The 20,386-nt window shown below is 40.0% G+C and overlaps 1 protein-coding gene across 1 annotated transcript; it reads left to right on the top strand.

Annotated features, from left to right (window-relative positions):
* Nucleotides 1-11,913: 11,913 nt before the first annotated feature.
* Nucleotides 11,914-19,429, top strand: LOC140230785 (Krueppel-like factor 9). The gene is made up of 2 exons (XM_072310923.1): nucleotides 11,914-12,534; nucleotides 18,578-19,429. The coding sequence occupies exons 1-2, from the start codon at nucleotides 11,937-11,939 to the stop codon at nucleotides 18,850-18,852; spliced, it is 873 nt and encodes a 290-aa protein (XP_072167024.1). The 5' UTR covers nucleotides 11,914-11,936; the 3' UTR covers nucleotides 18,853-19,429.
* Nucleotides 19,430-20,386: the final 957 nt, after the last annotated feature.

Below are 20,386 nucleotides of genomic sequence, written 5' to 3'. Positions count from 1 at the left end.
CACAGTCTGAAATATGCTTTTATAAAAGGAGCTAAAGCATATTTCAGATCATATCATATTTGATCTCCCAACAGATATGAAGATACAAAGAAAAGGATGCTTAAAATGTTTTTAAAATGTTTGACAAAGCTAGAATCAAGAGAAAAGTATTGAAATGCATTCATATAACAAGCAAACAATGGAGAGAAATTAGATAAATGTCCACAGTCCAGGAGTATATACACTAATACTTGTTTGTGCCATGCTGCCATGTGCAGCTCATGATCAGGATCAATGGCTGAAGATTGTTTAGCAAGCTTTCAGTGGTGCTGCCACTACCCAAGCCTGGGTTATGAGTTTGGCGGCAGTGCAGATTGATTTTGGGAAATTTTTCACAATTTTAGTACTGGAGAGTCGGGTAACATGGCTTTATTGCACATCTGAATAAATTCATATGGTCACCTGACTATTATGTTGTCTGCATGATATTTTTCATTCATTGTAGGAGTGGCATGCCAGATGCATTGATATTCTCTTCATCACAGTAATGTGAACAAGATGGCTATTTCAGCGTTTGCAGAGAACATTGCAGTAGGATAAGTACTCACATTCAAATCAGCTGGACTTTCCTAATTCATGTCTAATTTCCCTCAAACTTTGCCAATGTGTGATTTTGATTTTGCCAATATCATAAAAAAAGAAGTGATTCTTCAATAATGCACGTTTTCCTTGAAGGCTGGTACAGGGGCATCCCGCTATAACAAGATCGTCAGTTCCGGGTGATTTTTCTTGTTATACTGTATCCAGATTCTCGTTGTATCCGATCTCATTATAATGGGATTCCCTTGTATTGCAAAGCAAGTTCATGACAAGAGTGATGATGTAATGGGACTTTTAGCATTGCCGGAGTGTGTGTTTATTGGCCTTTTTGTCAGATTGTAATGACATGCAGAAAAATGTCTATAATTCCTTGTGACAGTCTAATATTTTTCAATATGCTCAAGGTGATCATGTGTTCATATGCCACTCCATCACGGATGAAAATCCAGAGAGATGATAAACATGTAAATAGAAATTTTTCTTCTCTATCTGTATGCTTTCTGTTATTCTTGTCTCTGATTATGTGTTCACTGTATATTGTGAATAATTACGTCCTTGTCTTTGATGACAGGATCATACACTCTCCCACTTGGATCTTTCAGAGTGTCTGCATCTTGTTTTCAAATTTAGATCAAACTGACAAACACAGAAGCCCTGTCATTGCAAGGTCATTATCTCAAGGAGCAAACTTGTAAATATCAAGATAACAGCATGTAGTGTAAATCATGCACCATGTATGTAGCCTTGGTGCTGTCATTAAATTCTTTTCACACAATAGCCGACTTCTACAGTCTACAGTACACACTACAGTTAAGGTGAGAAGGAACATTAAAAGAAGCTTGCACAATAAATATGAATCTAAAATGTTTTGAACCTTTGAAATGGACACTGATATGCACTGTGTCACCTTCCTCTAAGTCCCCCCCCCCCCAAAAAAAAAAAAAGAAAATGAAAGGAAAAAAAAAGAACAGTTACATACTCAAAAGAACAAGAATAATGAAAATCTTAATGTTGAACCAAAACAAAAACAAAAAACACATGTGCGAGAACTAAAAGGACTTTATCAAAGGAAATTTTTGAATCCATGAAGAAAATCAGCTTGTGTCATCATTTGCTGACCCTTTACTGTACAATCCATGAAATGTGAGGTTGCGTGTGTACGTAGGTTTTGTGACAGTAATTTGATGTGCTTGATACCAGCCACTGTTTGAAATGGATGTGTGCATGTACAAATGTACTGTTGTGATGTCAGGGTCTCAATTTGCTAGAGCTTACTAAGTACGGAGTATGTCCCTGCTGCAAGTGAGCACAAGCCCAGAAGTGGCCAATGTTTGGAAAGAGAGTTGTATCAAGTGGTACAGCTTTCATGTTGCTGAAGATATCGGCAAGGGTTTTGTATGTACACATCCCCACTAAAATTGGAATGATAGATATGTACATGTATATCATTATTATACAAAATATACTTTGCCTTGAGAGTTTCTGCTTAAAACTATGGGCAGAGTTGACTCCAAAATACACTTTACTAATATTCATTGAGGGGCCGAAGCGAATACATGTACAATGCATAGTACTTTTGGAGACACAGAGGCTCATAGTTTTTACCACAAACTCGAGATTAGGCAGAGTATTATTTTGTTTGATATTAATTGGGATCGAATGAATATACAAAAGAACAGGGAAATGTGAGGCGAGAAGTCTTGTGGCGGATGCGATACTGTGAAGAGATCCTTCACTGAGCGACGAATTGTTTTCCGCGTCAGTGTGGTCAGTTTGCATTAATTACTTTCAAGGAAAAACCCCATGTGACCTGAGATGATCATTTGAAAGAGATTCAGTTCAGCTCAGTCACCAATGTAGCCATGGGGGAGGGGGCAAAGGGGGCAGTAGCCCCCCCCCCCCCCAGATGTGGAAGGCGAAGGAAAGAAATTCAGAATGATATGTATATATATGTCTCTTTTCATTTCAAATCTAAAATGCATAAGTAACCCCCCCCCCAAAAAAAAAAAAAAAACACACACACACACACACACACACACAAACGAACAAACCAACAACCCGCAATTATTTCTATTTTGAATAATTTTCTCTGTCGTTATTATTAAAAATCATATACATGAAGATGCTATCTTGGGCTTTAGAAGAGCAGATAGGGCTGATGTGCAACCACGCGCAGAAGATGAAGGAGGGGTCTGAAAATTTTGCAGCCCGCCGTTTTTGTAACGTCATTTGTTTATTGTTGTGGGAATTGATTGTGTGGAACTCCAACAACTCGCACTTGATCGCCTCTGACTCGTCACATGTAGAAATAGCAATGTTAATCGTGCGTAAGTTATTGCACTTCCCATAAACTCGGCTTCACTTGCATTACTCTATATCTAACTCGTATATCTCACTCTACCTTCGTCGTATCACAATCGGCATCACTAAGTGTACAAGTGACGTATACACTCCCAAATCACGCATTGAACACTGGCACAAGTTATTCAAGAGTTTCTCGCGAGTTGCCCCTCAACACACTGCAATACCCTCGAATATAACTCGACTAAGTGGGATCGAGTACCTAAGCGTACCGACCGAGAAGTGGAGGGAGGGATATCCCCTCCCACTCTAGGGAGTTTTTGCATTTTTTAGAATTTGAAATTGAGCGATGTTGCACACAGTTTTGGTGGAAGATTATTCGGGAAGTCTTAAATCAAAATGTGAGAGACAAAAATCCTGTAATGGCGTAATTTATCCATTACAATGTATTACAATGACATTTAATTGGTTCTATTGTACTCACAGGAATCTTTGAAGCAATCTAATGTGCAATCTTTATACACTGTAGCTCTTATTTCTTTTAATTGCACCAACTTTCATTCCCCCTATCCAACTTTTTTTTTCTCTCTCTCTTTCCTTGCATTTTTTCTTTTCTCATCAGGTTTCCTTTATCATAGTTGGTAATTTTAATATGTTAGATTTTAATGTGTTTTGATAAGATTTTTAATTGTATCAGTACTCTCTAAAAAGGAAGAGTGAAAATATTCAATCTTGAAGGAGTTAATAACAGAAAAGAGTGAGTTTTGAGAGAAATTGGAGTGAACTTTTAGTGAAAATGTTCATCTTCACTAATTTTGGAGTGACCTCAGGGATCACTCGAAGATTTTGGAGTGATCCCTGAGGTCACTCCAAAATGAGTGAAAATGAACATTTTTACTCAAAATTCACTCCAATTTCTCTCCAAACTCACTCTTTTCTGTTATTCACTCCTTCAAGAGTGAACATTTTCACTCTTCCTTTTTAGAGAGTATATTTGTTTTATAACTATGCTTTACAACTTTGCGATGGCTGTTATGAATTTCTTTCTTTGATGTTATTTTCATGTCAATTGTATATGCAAACTCATATTGTTAGTCTTCGGACTTTTTGATGAGGAATAATCAAAACCGGAATGATCCTTTTTTAATGTTATTATGCAGATCAAATTATCCAAAAATATGTAAGCACAGCGACCGAGCCCGGCGGTGGGGTGAGGTGGGGGGGGGGGGGTGGGGGTACGGGAGGTTGTATCACTCCTGCGCGATAAAGCTTTTGCAATGCTATAGAATTTCAATTCAACCATCCTGGTAGCACACTTGAAATATTTGGAAAATCTTCAATGAAAAAAAAAAGAAGAAGAAGATACCTTGTCTCTGAGGTCGCAAACGAAAACGCCCACCAAACTGAATTCTGCAAATTTATTCTACAAATGAACAATACTAGTGTGTACGTGTAGCGATCGAACGGGGGATGGTATGGGAGGGGGAATACCCCCTCTTGCAGCAAGGAGCTTTTGCATTTTTAGAATGGTCATTCATCAAACGATATCTGGTGAACAATAATTGGTGAAATATTTGGGAAATTTCCTATCAAAAAAGTATAAGCTGATACGTTGGTTATCTATTTAAGTTGCAAAAAGAAGGAGCCCTAACAAACTAAATTCTATCATTATTGTTGTGCGATTTTCTCATTTACTAATCTAATTATTTTAAATTCTAATATCAAAGGTGTAAGTTGTGATTCATCCAGGTAACGATCAATAAAGAAACAAGATTAAATCAATTCATCTGGACTTACTGTTTTAATTCCGAGAACGGTTTCACGTCCGATCCTGGACGCTTCATCAGCTCGTCTGGAACCGTTCTCGGAATTAAAACAGTAAGTCCAGATGAACTGATTTAATCTTGTTCTTTCATTATCTAATATCAAAGCGCAGCGACCGAGAAGGGGTTTGGTGTGGGAGGGGTATTATAATCTCCCATGCGAGAGTTTTTTGCATTTTAAGAATTGAAATTCAATGATCTGGAATGGCGACAGATAATAACGATCATACTATTTGTACTAGTATTCTCACAACTGCAGATAAGAAACGAGAAATGTAGGCCTAATTACCAAATAAAAGAAAAGGAAATTATATCCAGTAATAAATTGTTACGTGATTTTTATCATTTGCTGATTATTGAAATCTAGCGTCCGCTCGATAGTCGTATTGGGTCGGCTGGCGGTCATGTAACACTCGCACGTGCGCGAGCGACATAAAGGCCCTGTCATACCTTTCCGGGTAAACCTCGCGTGTGACTTACGTGGAACAAATTTTGCTACATGGGGGTCCCCGCAGATGGCCCGCACATAACAATACCTAGTATAACGTATCTCGCCTGTAGCAGCCCGGAGGTGCGCACGCAAGTCCTATTTACCCGCAGCCAGGTAGGCCCTGTCACATCTTGCGTGTAGGGCCTATAAGCTACGCGGGCTTGTTGCGTGTAGGGATTTTCCAGCATGCAGGATAATTTCTGTGGGCGGACAAGGATTTTGGCGAGATTCGCATGCGTCTTACCTGCTGGACGTGTGCTTCTTTATACGTTCTGTTTGGGTGTATTCCGTGTGACCTGCTTGTCTGGCGCGTGGATGGCGCGTGAGGGCTGACAACTCAGTGATCCCTCAGAAGCAATATTGCAGAGGTTCCACAGAATGTTATTATCTTGGCCGCAGCAGAATCTCAACTAACCAGCAGAAAGGCGGTAACTGACCCTCAACATGCAAGCAGTGCTCGTTATAATAGAACGATCCACGCCCGCAGAACTGACCAGCTACACGGATGTTGGCTATTATATCGACACCGTTCCTTGCCAGTAAAACACCCGTATTATGCTTGTAGAATGCAGCCAGATGACAGACGTGCCCTCGCACAGGCACATATCAACGGGTAACCTACGTACTTCAAGAGGGTTAACCGCCTGTGATTTGCAACAGCTACGGGCTTCCTACTGGTGTTCTGCGTGGACCGCTCACTGGCAATCATGCCCCCCCCCCCCACCCCCCCCCCCCCCCGAAACAAGTTTTGAGCATTGACTGCTGGTAAATCGGACATGCGTGCGCACCGGGCAACTACGGGCGAGATACGTGCTAGGTAGGCCCCCTACTGTCGGGTGAGGGCCATCTGCGGGGACTTCCGGGTAGCGAAAATTGTCCCCCACAAGACACAAGCAATTAGGGCTTCCACGGAAAGCTGTGACAGGCCCTTTACAGGCCCTTGAGCATGGTCAAAACCTGTTCCGGGTGAGTGTTACGGCACATTTTGGTAACTTGCAAAGTGTGCAATTAACCAAAATTTGCCGTAACAGAGAGTCGCGGGGATTGCCCGCACCCGCAGAGGTCCACGAAGAACATACAGTTATAGGATAAACAGTAGAAGGCTCGTAGCGGCCGCACCTCGCAGGCACCTCTCACGCAGGTAACACGCAGTTGTGACGCAGGTATCTGAGGCCTACTTCGCAGTGCCCCGATGTCGCCTGTAACTAAAACGTAAATAACACGCGTCCAGCAGTTGAGACGAACGCGAAACTCACCCAAATCCTTGTCCGTCCATGCACAGAAAATTATCTTGCGTGCTAGAAAATCCCTTCACGCAACAAGCCCGCGTAGCTTGCCCGGAAAGGTGAGGCGAGGCCTTCTGGAAGACCAGTCTTGTGAGTGGGTGCGATTGTGCTGCGACACTGAGACTGTTGCGCGACTGTTGCGCCATAAAGATTAGAACGCTAGAACTGGTTTCACATAAACCTGTCTTTCTGAACAGCACACTTCGCAAACAAACTTGTTTATAATAAACATGAAATCACAGAGAATCTAAAGTGAAATAAAAAATAAAAAAAAGACAATGGTATATGCCTGTAGGTCTACTCCATGTGGGGTTGCTTGCATTGAGAGGAACTCTTGTCGGCCAGAGAACAGGAAATATGTTTCAAGACACAGGTGATGAAAATGAAATAATGTAGCATACAATGATTGTTCCTAGTATGATTTAGGACATAATAATATTTAAGTGATAATTATGATAATTGTCATTGTCAAATGTCATCGAAATTGTGATTCGGTGAAAGACTGGTGGATGTTGCAGTGTTCTTCAGAATCTACAGGGTATATACAGAACCTAATTTGTTTTTAGTGAGACAAAATTATCAGGGCTATGGGAAAATTAATATCAGATGTCAAGTGGAGAATCATTAACCAGACAGATTTGTGTTGCGTCTGTCATGTCTGTAAATAAGCATGTGACGACTTGCGTCGTCTGCGCGGAAGGAGGGTCCTCTATAGCATGAAACTTTGACCTCAAAATTGAATTTTGGTTTGTCAACCCGGCCAGTGTTTTGAGAGCCCCTTCGTTGTCAGATATGTGTTAGGTGGGGAAGGAGTTCTGGCACCTTTATTTTCCCTCTGTCATCAGTTCCCTCCTACTCGTTCTCCTCATCACTTTCCTTCCCCTCTGCAACATAAATATCTAGTCTATGATATTGCAAATGGGGGCTCCGCCTGCTCCTCGTGGCGCGTGCTTCCCTGCTGCTCCTCCGGCTGCTCATCCCAGCTTGATTTTCGACAATCACTTTCTACTTTCAAAATCCTCTGGAGCAGGGCCCAGCTATGACAATCTCTTTTCTCTGTGTAGATTTTTTTCGTTGGCATCTTGACTATCATCAAAGATCGTACGATCTTTGCTATCATGCATGAAGTCAGCTATACCAATTACTGTACCAATCTGAGGGGGCACAAGCACTCACATTTACTACCACTCGCACCAGCCTCATTCATCGCACGACCATGAGATCGGCAGTGCGACCATTTCGTGATTGGCTTTACAAACCACTCGGGTAACATTCGAATACTATGAACCCACGACGACTCGCAAGCTAGGGGACTTGGACATGCGAACAAAATGTGCTACTGAGATCCTACTCGTGCAGTGGTCTCTTCTTTTCGCTTTTGTTGTACGATAGCTGTTATGAATGATTTTCTGTGACCTGTTACATTTTGTTGTGCGATCAAATGGTCGCAAACTGTCACAGACCAAGGGGGGGGGGGGGTGTAAAGCAACTGTTGCACAGTGGGAGCAATGATGAAAAAAATGTTCGAATATCATATTTTCATGGTGAATATAATTATGTAGTTCAGTTGTATCACAAAACGCCCTTGAACCATACAAAAATTTCGCAGTAAAGCGAAATATAAGGAAATAATGGTAACAATAACAATAATGATAATGATAATAATAATAATAATAATAATAATAATAATAATAATAATAATAATATTAATAATAATAATAATAATAATAATAATAATAATAATAATAATAATAATAATAATAATAATAATAATAATAATAATAATAATAATAATAATAATAATGATAGATGATATTTTTAGAATGCGCTATGAGATGTCATCTCTGGTCGCCATATACAAATTACCAGGCAGTGACAGTACAAGTCCAGGTCATACATACGGATATATCAAAATGGTCTACAAATTTTGTTTGAAGTGATCCAGTGTTGGTGATGATATACCACTCTAAATTTTCTCAAGTATTTACTGTAGACGGTTTATTTTAGAAATGGTTTTTAATAAAGCTATTGTACACATCTTGTACAGTTCACATAATAACCATAATAATTAATATGGTAATTTCTATCCCTAACTCACATTATTTTTAGAACTACTTGGAAGTATTTAAAAGCTGTTTGTTTGTTTGTATCTTTGTCCCATTTGCAAATGTTAGCATTCTACAGTGCGTATCAAAAAAAGGTAATCCAACTTTGGAGGGCTACTATTTTATAACTGTCAGCTATACGGAGAGCGCAATGTCAGTTGTATAGTTAAGGAAAGGGAAATTCTTCCTCTTTCCATCGATACCTAATTATGTTGACAAACATCATGCATGACTGAGCACATGAACTTTAAAGACAACAATGACAAATTGCACTTTTTCCAAGTTTGCATGTTATTGTGAAGGAACAGTGCATGTCTCACTGCATGGATGAGATACACATCAATGACAATCAGGCCAGGCTTGCACGACTGCAGGTTCATGTTTAGGGTTTCTTCTAACCTTTTATGGTTAATAACCTTCAACATGGCAACGTTGTCAAATACTTGGTCCTTCCCATAAAGGCTAAACCGTGTATTATCCATTTTTATCTCTTCATATTCAAGACATGGTTTGTCGCTGCGAGCTATGTGTTGAACAGAGAAAATGGACTGTGTGAGTTCGCCTCTGTGGCGTGAGTGACGAAGTTATCAGACAGGTGGTTAAGGCCCGGTCCCACTGCACTTACGGATGCAAAGAGGATGTAAAGCGTACAAAAAATCTTGCCATCCGTTGGAAAACGCTACGAATCCGCTGTGTACCCATCGCATACGTGTTTCATCCGCTCTATCCATCGAGCATCCGTCCACTGTGATTTCATCCGCGCAAAAAGTTTTAAGCTGCTTAAAACTTTTAGAACGGATGAACTTTCCGCTGTGTACGATGTAAATCCGCGACATAAGTACGAGCAACAAACGTTGTATGTCCGTGCGGCATCCCTTAAACGTCCGCTGCATCCTCTCTGCATCCTCTGGGCATCCTCGCAACTCACATCCGCTGCAGCTAAAAACGGAAAGAGGGAGGAAAGATATGGTACGTGGAACGTCTTTACATCGTTAATAGCACGTTAATAGAAAGGATGTAAGCGTATGCATCTCGTATATAAAGCATTTCGAAAGCATCCCCTCTGCATCCGCTCTGCATCCGCTCTGCATCCACTCTGCATCCGCTTTTTCTGCTATGCGTCCGTTTCGCAATTATCTCCGGTAACCCCTTCAGAGCTGTCATCCCCTTCCATCCGCTTTCATCCGCTGGGCTTCCGATGAACATCCGTTTAACATCCCCGCTACATACTACCCACGTCCGTTCTATTTCCGTTCTGTTACCGCCAATTGTCGCCAATTTTGTCAATTTCTGGAGCGGATGAAAGCGGATGAAGCCATCCCCGAAATTTTGCTCGTCCGCTGTGTCCTTTGTGCATACGCTTTATGTCCGTCGGCCAGTGGGACCGGGCCTTTATGAACTATAAATGTTAGGATAAACCAGGGAGGTGGAAAGTTCGACCTCCCTGGATAAACCATAAACACAACCCCTAAACAGACTCCTGCATTCGTACAGGCTTGCCTATTTGTCCACTTTCACAATTGACAGTTCTTACCATGCAGTGAGACATGGTCCTCATTGAACATACAAACTTGGAAAAAATGTAATTTGTCGTAGTTGTCTTTAAAGTTCATGTGCTCAGTCATGCAATATCAGGGGCGGATCCAGGAATTCTGTAAAGGGGGGAGGGCGCAACTAATATTTCTGGTGTCACTTCCGGGTTTCATTTCATTCGTTTCTTTTGTTTTTAACGACAAATTAAGGGGGGTGCGCCGGCTGCCCCCCCCCCCCCCCCCTGGATCCGCCACTGTGCTAGCCTTTTGTCAAGGCCCTCTCGCTGTATGGTGAAGAGAGCCCAGCTGAGTGGTTCGCTCGCCCATTACAGCGAGAGGGCCTTGACAAAAGGCTACCACTGTGCATGACATTTGTCAACAAAATTAGGTATCGATGCACTGGAAAGAAGAAGAGTTCCCCTTTCCTCACCTTAACCAACATTGCCCTCTCTATCGCTGACAATTATGAAATAGTAACCTTCCAAAGTTGGATTACCTTTTTTTATTTTTTTGTACGCACTGTATAACGTACCAACAGCCTATACCTGAGGTACTTGAGATGGGGGGGGGGGGGTTGAGATCATAAGAGCTCATCTGAGATAGGGGTGCATTCCGGATGGAAGCGATCTCTGGAATTACAAACCACATAATTTACAAAACATGGAATATTATCGAAAGAAAAGTTCGTAAAAAAACTGCCGAGCAGAAAGTGGTCATTTGCATGCAAGTGCTTCATGTCTTTGGTTAATTTGGTTGAAAAGAATACACATTTACACGTACATTCCGTAATATGCACCTGTTCACACATTAACTTTTGTAACGCATATACATAAGTTCTCGGCCATAATATCCTCACTAACAAGTCAATTTCAAGCCTGTACTTCCAGGCTCAGGCTGTAACTGTGAACTACGTTGCTCTTACAATTCAGGAACATGGATCAATACATTGTATGTACGTGTGGTAGATAAATCAATGAAATTTCCAGTTTGCGTAACTCCATTATACATTACTTATCGCGTTTTTTGTCCGCGGACTCGCTGTTCATTGTTGGGTACACAAAGGCTACCTGTGTTGCCCCTGTGTGTCGCAAGCGCCTACTGGTATTTCGTGAGCTTCGGCAAGCGGGCTTTATTTCAGGCTTTACGTTTTTTTTTTTTTTTCAATACACACGAGGGTGCGTGTTGTCAGCTACATGTAGTTGGTAATCCTAAATTTGAACTCTGTGGTACCGAAAAAGTATGTACTTGGTGACAAGACCGCAATTGTGAACACCAATATAACGTCCCAAACAAAACAAAATGTTTGAACTACGTTTCTATACATAACGTGTTACCATACCAGCATGAATATTATACAGGATCTTTGTTCGCATTGTATTGTTTCTAACCTGTTCAGCTGATTGTTGACAGCTGATACCGTACCTGAGTGGGGATTGCGTGCGCACGTGTTCATGGAATAAGTGCGCGTGCGGATAGATGTGTAACGAGAGTATGCTTCTATGCGATGACCGAGCAGTCGTGCACGCTTCGCGCTTTTTAGTCTCTGATGAAGGCGCAATTTAGACCTACTTTACCCTCACCTGGGTACAAAATTTGCATTATATAATCAAAGCTACTTATGCTCTTAATGTAATCTAATGTGAGTTATCAAGCTGATAATTATTTCGAAAGAGCTAGCAAAAACTGACCAAAGAACAAAGTTTTAAAAAATTAGTCTTGAGATAAGACTAATTTTCCTTCGTTTCGTAGCTAGAGAGATCGCGGCAAGTGAGAATTATTGTTTAGTCAACTGCGCAATCGGACTCCTCAGCAACGCGGCTATGGCCACGTTTTCTCATTTTCCGAAGGACATGAACACTACATTAGACATGAGTATGGATGCTACAACCGCAGCAGAATGTCTCCTAGCTATAGCAGCGTCTAGGCCATCCGTTACATCTTCAGAGATCATGGAAACCTGTCCAAACGACACTGTTTTTGCTCAACAAGAAGGAGATTATGAGACAGATGCAGCCGTCAAACGAGCACACCACATGTCGGACTCCGGCGTTAGCGCGCATAGTTCTTTGTTCATGGTGGCGAGAATTTTGGCTGATCTCGAGAGGTATCGACCACGGCATGAAATTCCATCACCCGTAAGCGATTGTCCAAGCCCACCAAGAATCATAAACGGACCCTACGATGGACTGAGTAATACTCTTCGTTCAGATGTGGACTCATTTCCATCGAGTACTCCACGTGATGGCTCGCACATTGCTTACGATAACAACAAAGCGTCGGCTAAACAAAGGAACAGCAGACGGCCAAAACAGTCACAAAGTCAAAATACCGTTAAAAAACACCATTGTCACTATCAGGGATGTGATAAGGTATATGGGAAATCCTCACATCTGAAGGCACATCTGAGAACACATACAGGTTTGTTCGAATTTCTACTGTTTTTGGGGTCGATCTCTTTGTTCGATCTCGTATGTTTTCATTGTGTTGGTACAACACCCCCTTGTGGGCCCCACCACCACGTACGTCCGTCCCGCTGTTTCGGCGGGCACTCAAGTCTTGCGTTGACACACCCCCTATGAACATTACGTAGGCCTCGTCGAACAAAAGAACACTCCAACCAATGCGCGTTAGCACGAGCGCTATAACTCACTTGTCAAGACAGTGGGGAATTCCCTGTCAAGGACCACTAGGTAAAATTTTACTCTGAATTTCCCATGATCTGCAATCTGCTGCACCACCTCCTTGTGGCTTGTGCCTATGCCTAGTCTACTAGAACATCTAGCATGACATTTTAACAAATTTTATATAAGCCATGCATGAGCATGACATGTCACTTTTTAAGAGTTTGTCAGGTTAGCTACTTTGTAATTACAGCACAGGTAGGCCTAGACTAAATTACCACAACTTACAAGATACCACTATTACCAGTTGTGATGTCTACAATACTACAGAGTACAATGTGTAAGTTCATGTAGAAAAAGAACTAAACTAAAATTAACGGCCCGTTAACGATTGCCCTGTCACTGTACAGGCATGCTAACCTGGAAACATTAAACTGCATGCACATTACTTGAATATGAGACCATTCTGATGCAAATAATTTTTACACAACAAAAGATTATATAATGTACTCTTAAATGAATCCCACAATGATTGGAACAATTATCCCCAGCATTCCCATTGATTCCCACTGATCAGTTACTAGCCATCCCCTTTAATATTAATGTAAAATTTGGTCAAGAAGTGGTACAATTGATGTTGAATGTAGGCCTAACTAGAGGCCGGGCCATAAAGAGTTAGTTTGTAAAAAGATTATAATTTATGTTCCATCAGCTCACCACACTTGTCATGTGCACAGTTTGCTATGTGGAAGTCATATTGTAGAACACAAACCAGCAGAAGTGGAATACCAGGTACTAAATTAATGCAAATTTGTGATGCTGCTTCTTAAATTGCTTGTTACCATGTAGATAAACTGCATTGTAAAGAGGATACTGCCTGTACACAATGTACACTCAGACTGTGCTGTGAGAAACTACAATTGTAAGAGTTGTAAATTAAAGGACAAGTTCACCTTTATAGACATATGCGGGTTTTATTTTCGCGAATCGCCTTTGAACCATGAAAATAACAACACGCGAAAATAACAATGCGCGAATAACTAAGTTCAGTAAGACCCTCGCAACCGCGAAATTAACAACACACGAAAACGTCCTCCAAGTACAGCTGTAGCAATTCACGAAAATATCTGTACACGAAAATTTCAGCTAGTACAGTAGTACAACGCATCAGTGAAAGTTTGGAGAAAATCCGATAATCTGTTCAAAAGTTATGAATTTTTAAAGTGTCTGCTCAATCACTGCTGGATGAGAAGACTACTACAGTGTATGATGTCAGGTGTGTATAATGATATAAGGTTCTTAAATAAAAAGAGAATTTTACAAAACTTTACTTTTTCAATAAAGTGTATATTTCTTCAACTTGTTACTGACGTATGTTGAGGGTAATATTATTCCCCCTGCTTTCTAAAAGCGAGAAGTTGAGGGACCTTTTGTTATGGGAGAAAAGTGAAAATAAGTTAAATTTTCTTTATACTTTCTTTATATCGTTGTACACAAGTGACGTCACAAGCTATAGTAGTCTTCTCCTCCAGCCGTCACTGAGCAGAAACTTTAAAAATTCATAACTTTTTAACGGATTGTCCGATTTTCCTCAAACTCTTGCTGATGTGTTCTGCTAATATTGCACTGCAATCACTTAACCCACATGTCTATGAAGGTGAACTTGTCCTTTAATGTACAGAAAATAACAGTCTGTGAGGAAACTTGCACTAAGGAGTGTAGAATTATTGTTTTGAACTCCTTGAAGGATTTGCATTGCCATTCCTGTAAAGATGCTTTTTGAAATTTTATAATTCAGCCCTTTTGACCGAACACAATTAATACTTAAAACCCAAGAATTTATAAGCTACATGTATGAAGGAATATTGAAATACATGTAGCATAAAATCTGAGCTTACCAATTCTGTACACGTACTGTATACACACAACAACATGAAAGCTATCATAGAATCTTCTAAATCATTTTGAGCAGTGCCATATAAAATATAAAGAGAGTCTGGCCAACTGCTGACAGTGGGCACCATATTGTTACTCAGTGTAATACTCATTTAAAGGACAAGCTTACCTTCTGTGGATTAAGTGAATGCAGCAATAATATTAGAACACATTAGTGAAAGTTTAGGGAAAATTGGACAATCTGTTCAAAAAGTTATGAATTTCTAAATTATCTGTGCGGTCACTGCTGGATGAGAAGACTACTATAGTGTATGTTGTCACATGCGTACAATGATACAAATTACAAAGAAAATATACAGAGAATTTCACAAAATTTGATTTTTTTTTTTTGGTGGAAAAAGTGCACATTTCCTCAACTTTTTACTGATGTATGTTAAGGGTAATATTAGTCCCCCAGCCTTCTGAAAGAGGCAAGTCAAGCGTTCTTTTGTTATGAGAGAAAAGTGAAAATATGTTGAATTTTCTTTGTTTTCTTTATATTGTTGTACACATGTGACATCACAAGCTGTAGTACAACTGTAGTCTTCTCATCCAGCAGTGATTGAGTAGAAACTTCAAAAATTCATAACTTTTGAATGGGTTGTCCAATTTTCCTCAAACTCTCACTGATGTATTCTACTAATATTGCTGCAGTCACTCAATTCACATGTTTATGAGGTGGACTTGTCCTTTAAAAGTATTAGCGTGTACGATATGACAAATGAACATTTGTTTTATAATCAACATTATCATGTTTATGTACATGTAATGCAGTGATCCATACTGTTGCCCCCCTTTTTTTTACACTTGCCCTTGGGTCAAGTACACATTATGAAGATTTCTTGCTATTCATGTTTTCACTTGCTCATAGGAAAACCTACTTGCCCCAAAATAAAGAGTGAAAAACCATATCCGCTGATCTACGGGATATCCCGTAGTTCACGCAAAAAAGCTGCAAACGCCGATCTATGGAATAATCCGTTGCAGAAATGGCTTGGACGATGATGTCATCTATATAGCTTATTATAGCTTGTGAACTCTGACCTGATTTCCCACAGTCCTTTGCATCACTTCCTGTAGCTGATTTTTTTTTTTTTTTTCATTAGGATTGGTATTCACTTTCAAGGTTTACAGCAGGCTGCTGACAGAATAGGTCTACATGTACATGTGATCGAACACTGCTGTACGTGTACGTATAGGCCTACATGTACTTTACTGCAGTCCCATCCATAGCGTCTATGAGTTTATAGACCACACTAGTCCACAGACCCTCTAACCACATCTTTGAGTTACTATTTGATATTTCTTCATATTTATAAGCATTATACCCTATGAGTTATGTACCAATGGAAAGCTTACATTATGAAGATATCAAAATTTAGAATGATTTTTGAATAATAATTGAATTACTGGTTTCTTTTGAATAAACGATTTGATTTTTCACAAATATGTAAATCATACAAAAATATTAAAATCATATGACATCACATAATTCATGACATGACGCTGATTTACATCTTTTATGAAAGGTCATTACTCTCTCTTTCAATTGATGTATAGTTTTTCATAGTTTTCTTTTTATAAGTGTTGGTGACATCACCTTGAATTTTAGACGGCCCAGTTTAGTGAATGTACACTGTACATTGTACATGTACACGAAATACATTGTAGCCTCAGGCACCAATAGCTTATAAACTGCATTATGCGACCAGCTGGGGTTGCAAGAGCTGGGATTTATCATGAATTTAAATGATTTTACAACAAAGTAGAACAGCCAGATGGGTGGGCATTATGAGAGAGGGATTTGTAGAATGGGAAAGGTTGAAGAGGAGGGATTGCTTTTTGATGTCTGTGGTTTTGATGATGGACTTGTTAAATTTAGTATAATCCTTGACTGCCCTTGAGCAAGGTGTTTATTACCTCCGCCAAGGGAGGAGGTTATGTTTTTGTTACCCTTGGTTTGTTTGTTAGTTAGTTTGTTTGTTTGTCTGTGTGCAAAATAACTCAAAAAGTTGTGCATGGGTTTGAATGAAACTTGCAGGAAAGGTTGAGAATGACACAAGGAACAGATGATTAAATTTTGGTAGTGATCTGGAAATTTTTGTGGATTTTATGAAGGATTTTTGATATTTTGGCAGGAAGGGTCAATGAACTTGGGAGTTCAAGCTGCGCATTTTTGAGGTTTTCATGTACGCGCACTAAAGTGCGTGCTCTAGTTTCTGCTAGGGCGAGGCGCGTGAGGGTGTATGATGTAACAAAGACTTCTATATTGGGAAATCGGATGATTTTTCAGCACGCATACATCTGGGTGGAAATCACTGATCTCTATGGAAGAGCAAGATCATCATTGGAAAGTAGCTACATTTGTACTTGGCGAGCTGCTTGGCGGAGGTCTGCGCTCTCATAGTGCTTTTCTAGTTTTTGTCAATTGATGATATTAAAAATCTAAAAGACAATAAAGAGATTCAAATCACAGACTGCTATGAGGGAAGGGAGATGGGCAGCTGGGCATAGAGAAAGATAACATCTGTACCTAAATGCCGATGTGGACCATAAACACCTCATACAATACAACTTGTAGTCATGTTGTGTGCTTGTTGCTTCCTCGACATGTTAGCAATCACTCAAGCTTTGCCTTTCTGGATAATAATGACTTTTTAATGCAAACAAATTCTGCACATAAGTGGCTGGCTTTTGGGAAGACGATCTTCTACGATCGAAATTTGCTTGCACGATCGGGCAAGTAGGTTTAACTAGTAATTTATTGAACTTGCCTGACATTAAATTTTACCTTCTCTGGGCAAGTGGGCAAACACTAGAAATCTAGAATCAATTAGCCCTGTCTAATGACTGGCTATTGTACATAGTATAAACTGACTGACTTGTGTGGTGAGGAATTGTACAGTGTGTTGTGGTGGTGGCCTACTGAACATAAGAATGAGATGCTGCAGAAATGACTTTCAGAATTGAAATGGTCTAATACTTGTATACAGTACATAGTGTACGTGCCTGTTAGAGTACCTTAGCACATTATAACAAGGGATCTTTTGCTAGTTTATGCTCACAAGATTATTGCAAGATTACATTGGTGCAAGACATGTAGTTGACAAAATAATCACTATTTCTGTAAACAATGTGTGTTTAAAGCTGACCTTTCACTTGAGCAACTCTGATAGCAAAGCCTTACTACAATGTACATTACTGTTATGGCACCATGTAATGCCTGCATGGCAATGCCTGTTTGTCAGCTCTGCTGCCTGTGCTCAATTATAATACTGAACTGATACCGGTACTCTTCTCTCTGATATACACGCACGCACACTCATTAGGATACATGTAGGAACATCTTGGTGAGCTAGCTGATGCCACCATTGAAAAGAGGGAGGCTTTCCTCATCTTGTTGATTGTTGTTGTCAATCTCTGAAGACCAGAAAGCACATGCACAAGATTAGCCTGTTTTTTTTTTCCTATGCGTAAGTACAATATAGTTATGCTGTGCCTTTGTTATTACAATGTAGTACCAGTAGTTGACAGTTACATCATTTTTCATTTTGAGTTTGAGATGCCATATTGTGTTTCTTTCCTTCTGTCTTTCTGCCAATCATTCACTGTGATATGTACACGTATGCACAGAAAAAGGATAAGGAGCAAGATCAAAAATGATTTAAACCCAAGATAATCTTTTTTTTTTTTCCATTAAAAGAGATGAAGTATAGTATTAAGTTATTGTTGCATTAAATGTGTTTCAATTTTGCTATTTTTATGCCAAATTGGCTCAGTATGGTGAATGTCAGCGCTCACTTAACAATTGACAAGCCCCCCCCCCCCCTTCCTAGAAAGCTAAGAGCTGTAACATGAATGACACTTTAAAATCAAATCTTTCTTGTGTGTGTTTTGCTCCATAGGTGAAAGACCATTTCCTTGCAACTGGCAGGACTGTAACAAGCGTTTTGCCCGCTCAGACGAGCTGGCTCGACACTACCGGACACACACTGGGGAAAAGCGTTTTGGTTGTCCGTTATGTGAGAAGCGTTTCATGCGCAGTGACCACCTCATGAAGCACGCCCGACGACATGCAGAATTCCACCCGAGTATGATTAAGAGGCCGGGAAGCGCAGCCAGCTCGTTGGCCAGTGAGGGCAGCCATTCCCCATGCTCCAGCCCTGCACATTCTCCTTGAGCAAAATAAGAGGACAGACCTCTTCGGTTTACCCAGGGAGGTGGACCTCCCTGGTTTACCCACTCCCAATCTCACCCTTGCTTGTCCTGTGGTAAAAAAAAAAGAAGGATGTGGTCATCCCCACGTTGCAACAGAGATCCACTAGCAATAACCTTGTCCAGTTTCAAGTTACATTTCAACAGATTCAGAGGATGGTGTTTGGGCCCTGCAATGGTGACACCTTGCAACTTTTTGATTGAAGAGTAATTTCAGTGTCCAAATGATGTCTGATTGAATTGTATGTATGTGTAGCTTGTGCTTATTAAATGCATTGTGTTTGCACAAAGTGAATGGCAACTATGGAGGATCTAAATTGCATTCTGATATAGTTGAAACGAGATTGATATGGAAGCACACTGTTTAGTTAATGTCACTGAAATTGCCAGTGATACCACAAAATTAAGACACTTTGGCATTGCTCTTTGCTCTCCTGGGAGTGAGGCAACTGTGATGCCCAGTATAGTAAAAAAGACATCTCTCATTTGCTTTTCAGAACGATACTTTGTATGCTCCTTTCTAAATGTATAGTGTCCTCCCTGGTGTAAGGGAAGCTCACCTGTGATGCCTAGATGATTATTTTGGGGAATGCAAGAGTAAGCAAGCGCAGGCTGTGGATTTTTTTCTTTCCATTTTCCCCGTGACTACACAGTGATGAATGTGGCACTTTGCGATGCTGTGGTACAAAATATAGTGTGATCTGGTGCTAAACGGTATACATGTACACTCAGTATGGTTTTCATGATGAAAATCTTTAGGAAACTGTAGCATAATTTTTGAATGTTTGAGTGTTTTAAATGGTCAAATACACAAATCCCATACGTTTGTGAATATATATATTTTGACCAGTGAACTGATAAGAACTTGCCAAAGGCTAAGGAGTACTGATGAAGATGTGGATAAGTGAAATGATTATAATGTTTATTTGTTTTCATTTATTCAGTTTATTTTAATCAAGAATATTTGGCATTTATGTCTGAATATAGCTGCTGTTATGCCAGCCATCTATTTCAATTATTTATTTCCATGAATGTAATAGGTGACTGATACTTGCAAAATTGACAGGTCACAAAAATATTGCCTCCTGTAATCACAGAAGATTACTGTATACATGGTCTCAGGTGAGAAAGTGTTTAATTTTTTTTTTTGTCTTGAGTAGGGATGATACTACTGTATCTCTCATCCCATCACTGGTTCACGATCACAAATTGAACCACGCAAGTTCACATTGCAACATATACAATGTATTGTGCGTGCAAAATGCATACCAGGGTTTACAATACAGTATGTTATTGAAACTTGCACTGTTGAAAATTTTTGTGATGCTTTGTAAGATTATTGGGGTGCTTTACCAAATAATGTTAGGCCCTCGTAAGTCACATAGCATACAATTATCATGAGTGTTTATTTGATTCTTCTTTTTTTTTTTTAACCTAACTGTGTTGTTCCCTTGTACTTGAAGAAACTGCTTTTTTTTTTTCTTTGCAATGCAGTTATG

Source organism: Diadema setosum, chromosome 7, assembly GCF_964275005.1.
Source record: "Diadema setosum chromosome 7, eeDiaSeto1, whole genome shotgun sequence".
Taxonomy (NCBI): Eukaryota; Metazoa; Echinodermata; class Echinoidea; order Diadematoida; family Diadematidae; genus Diadema; species Diadema setosum.
Note: the sequence above shows the minus strand (reverse complement) of the source record. Positions and strands in the feature narration are given on the sequence as shown.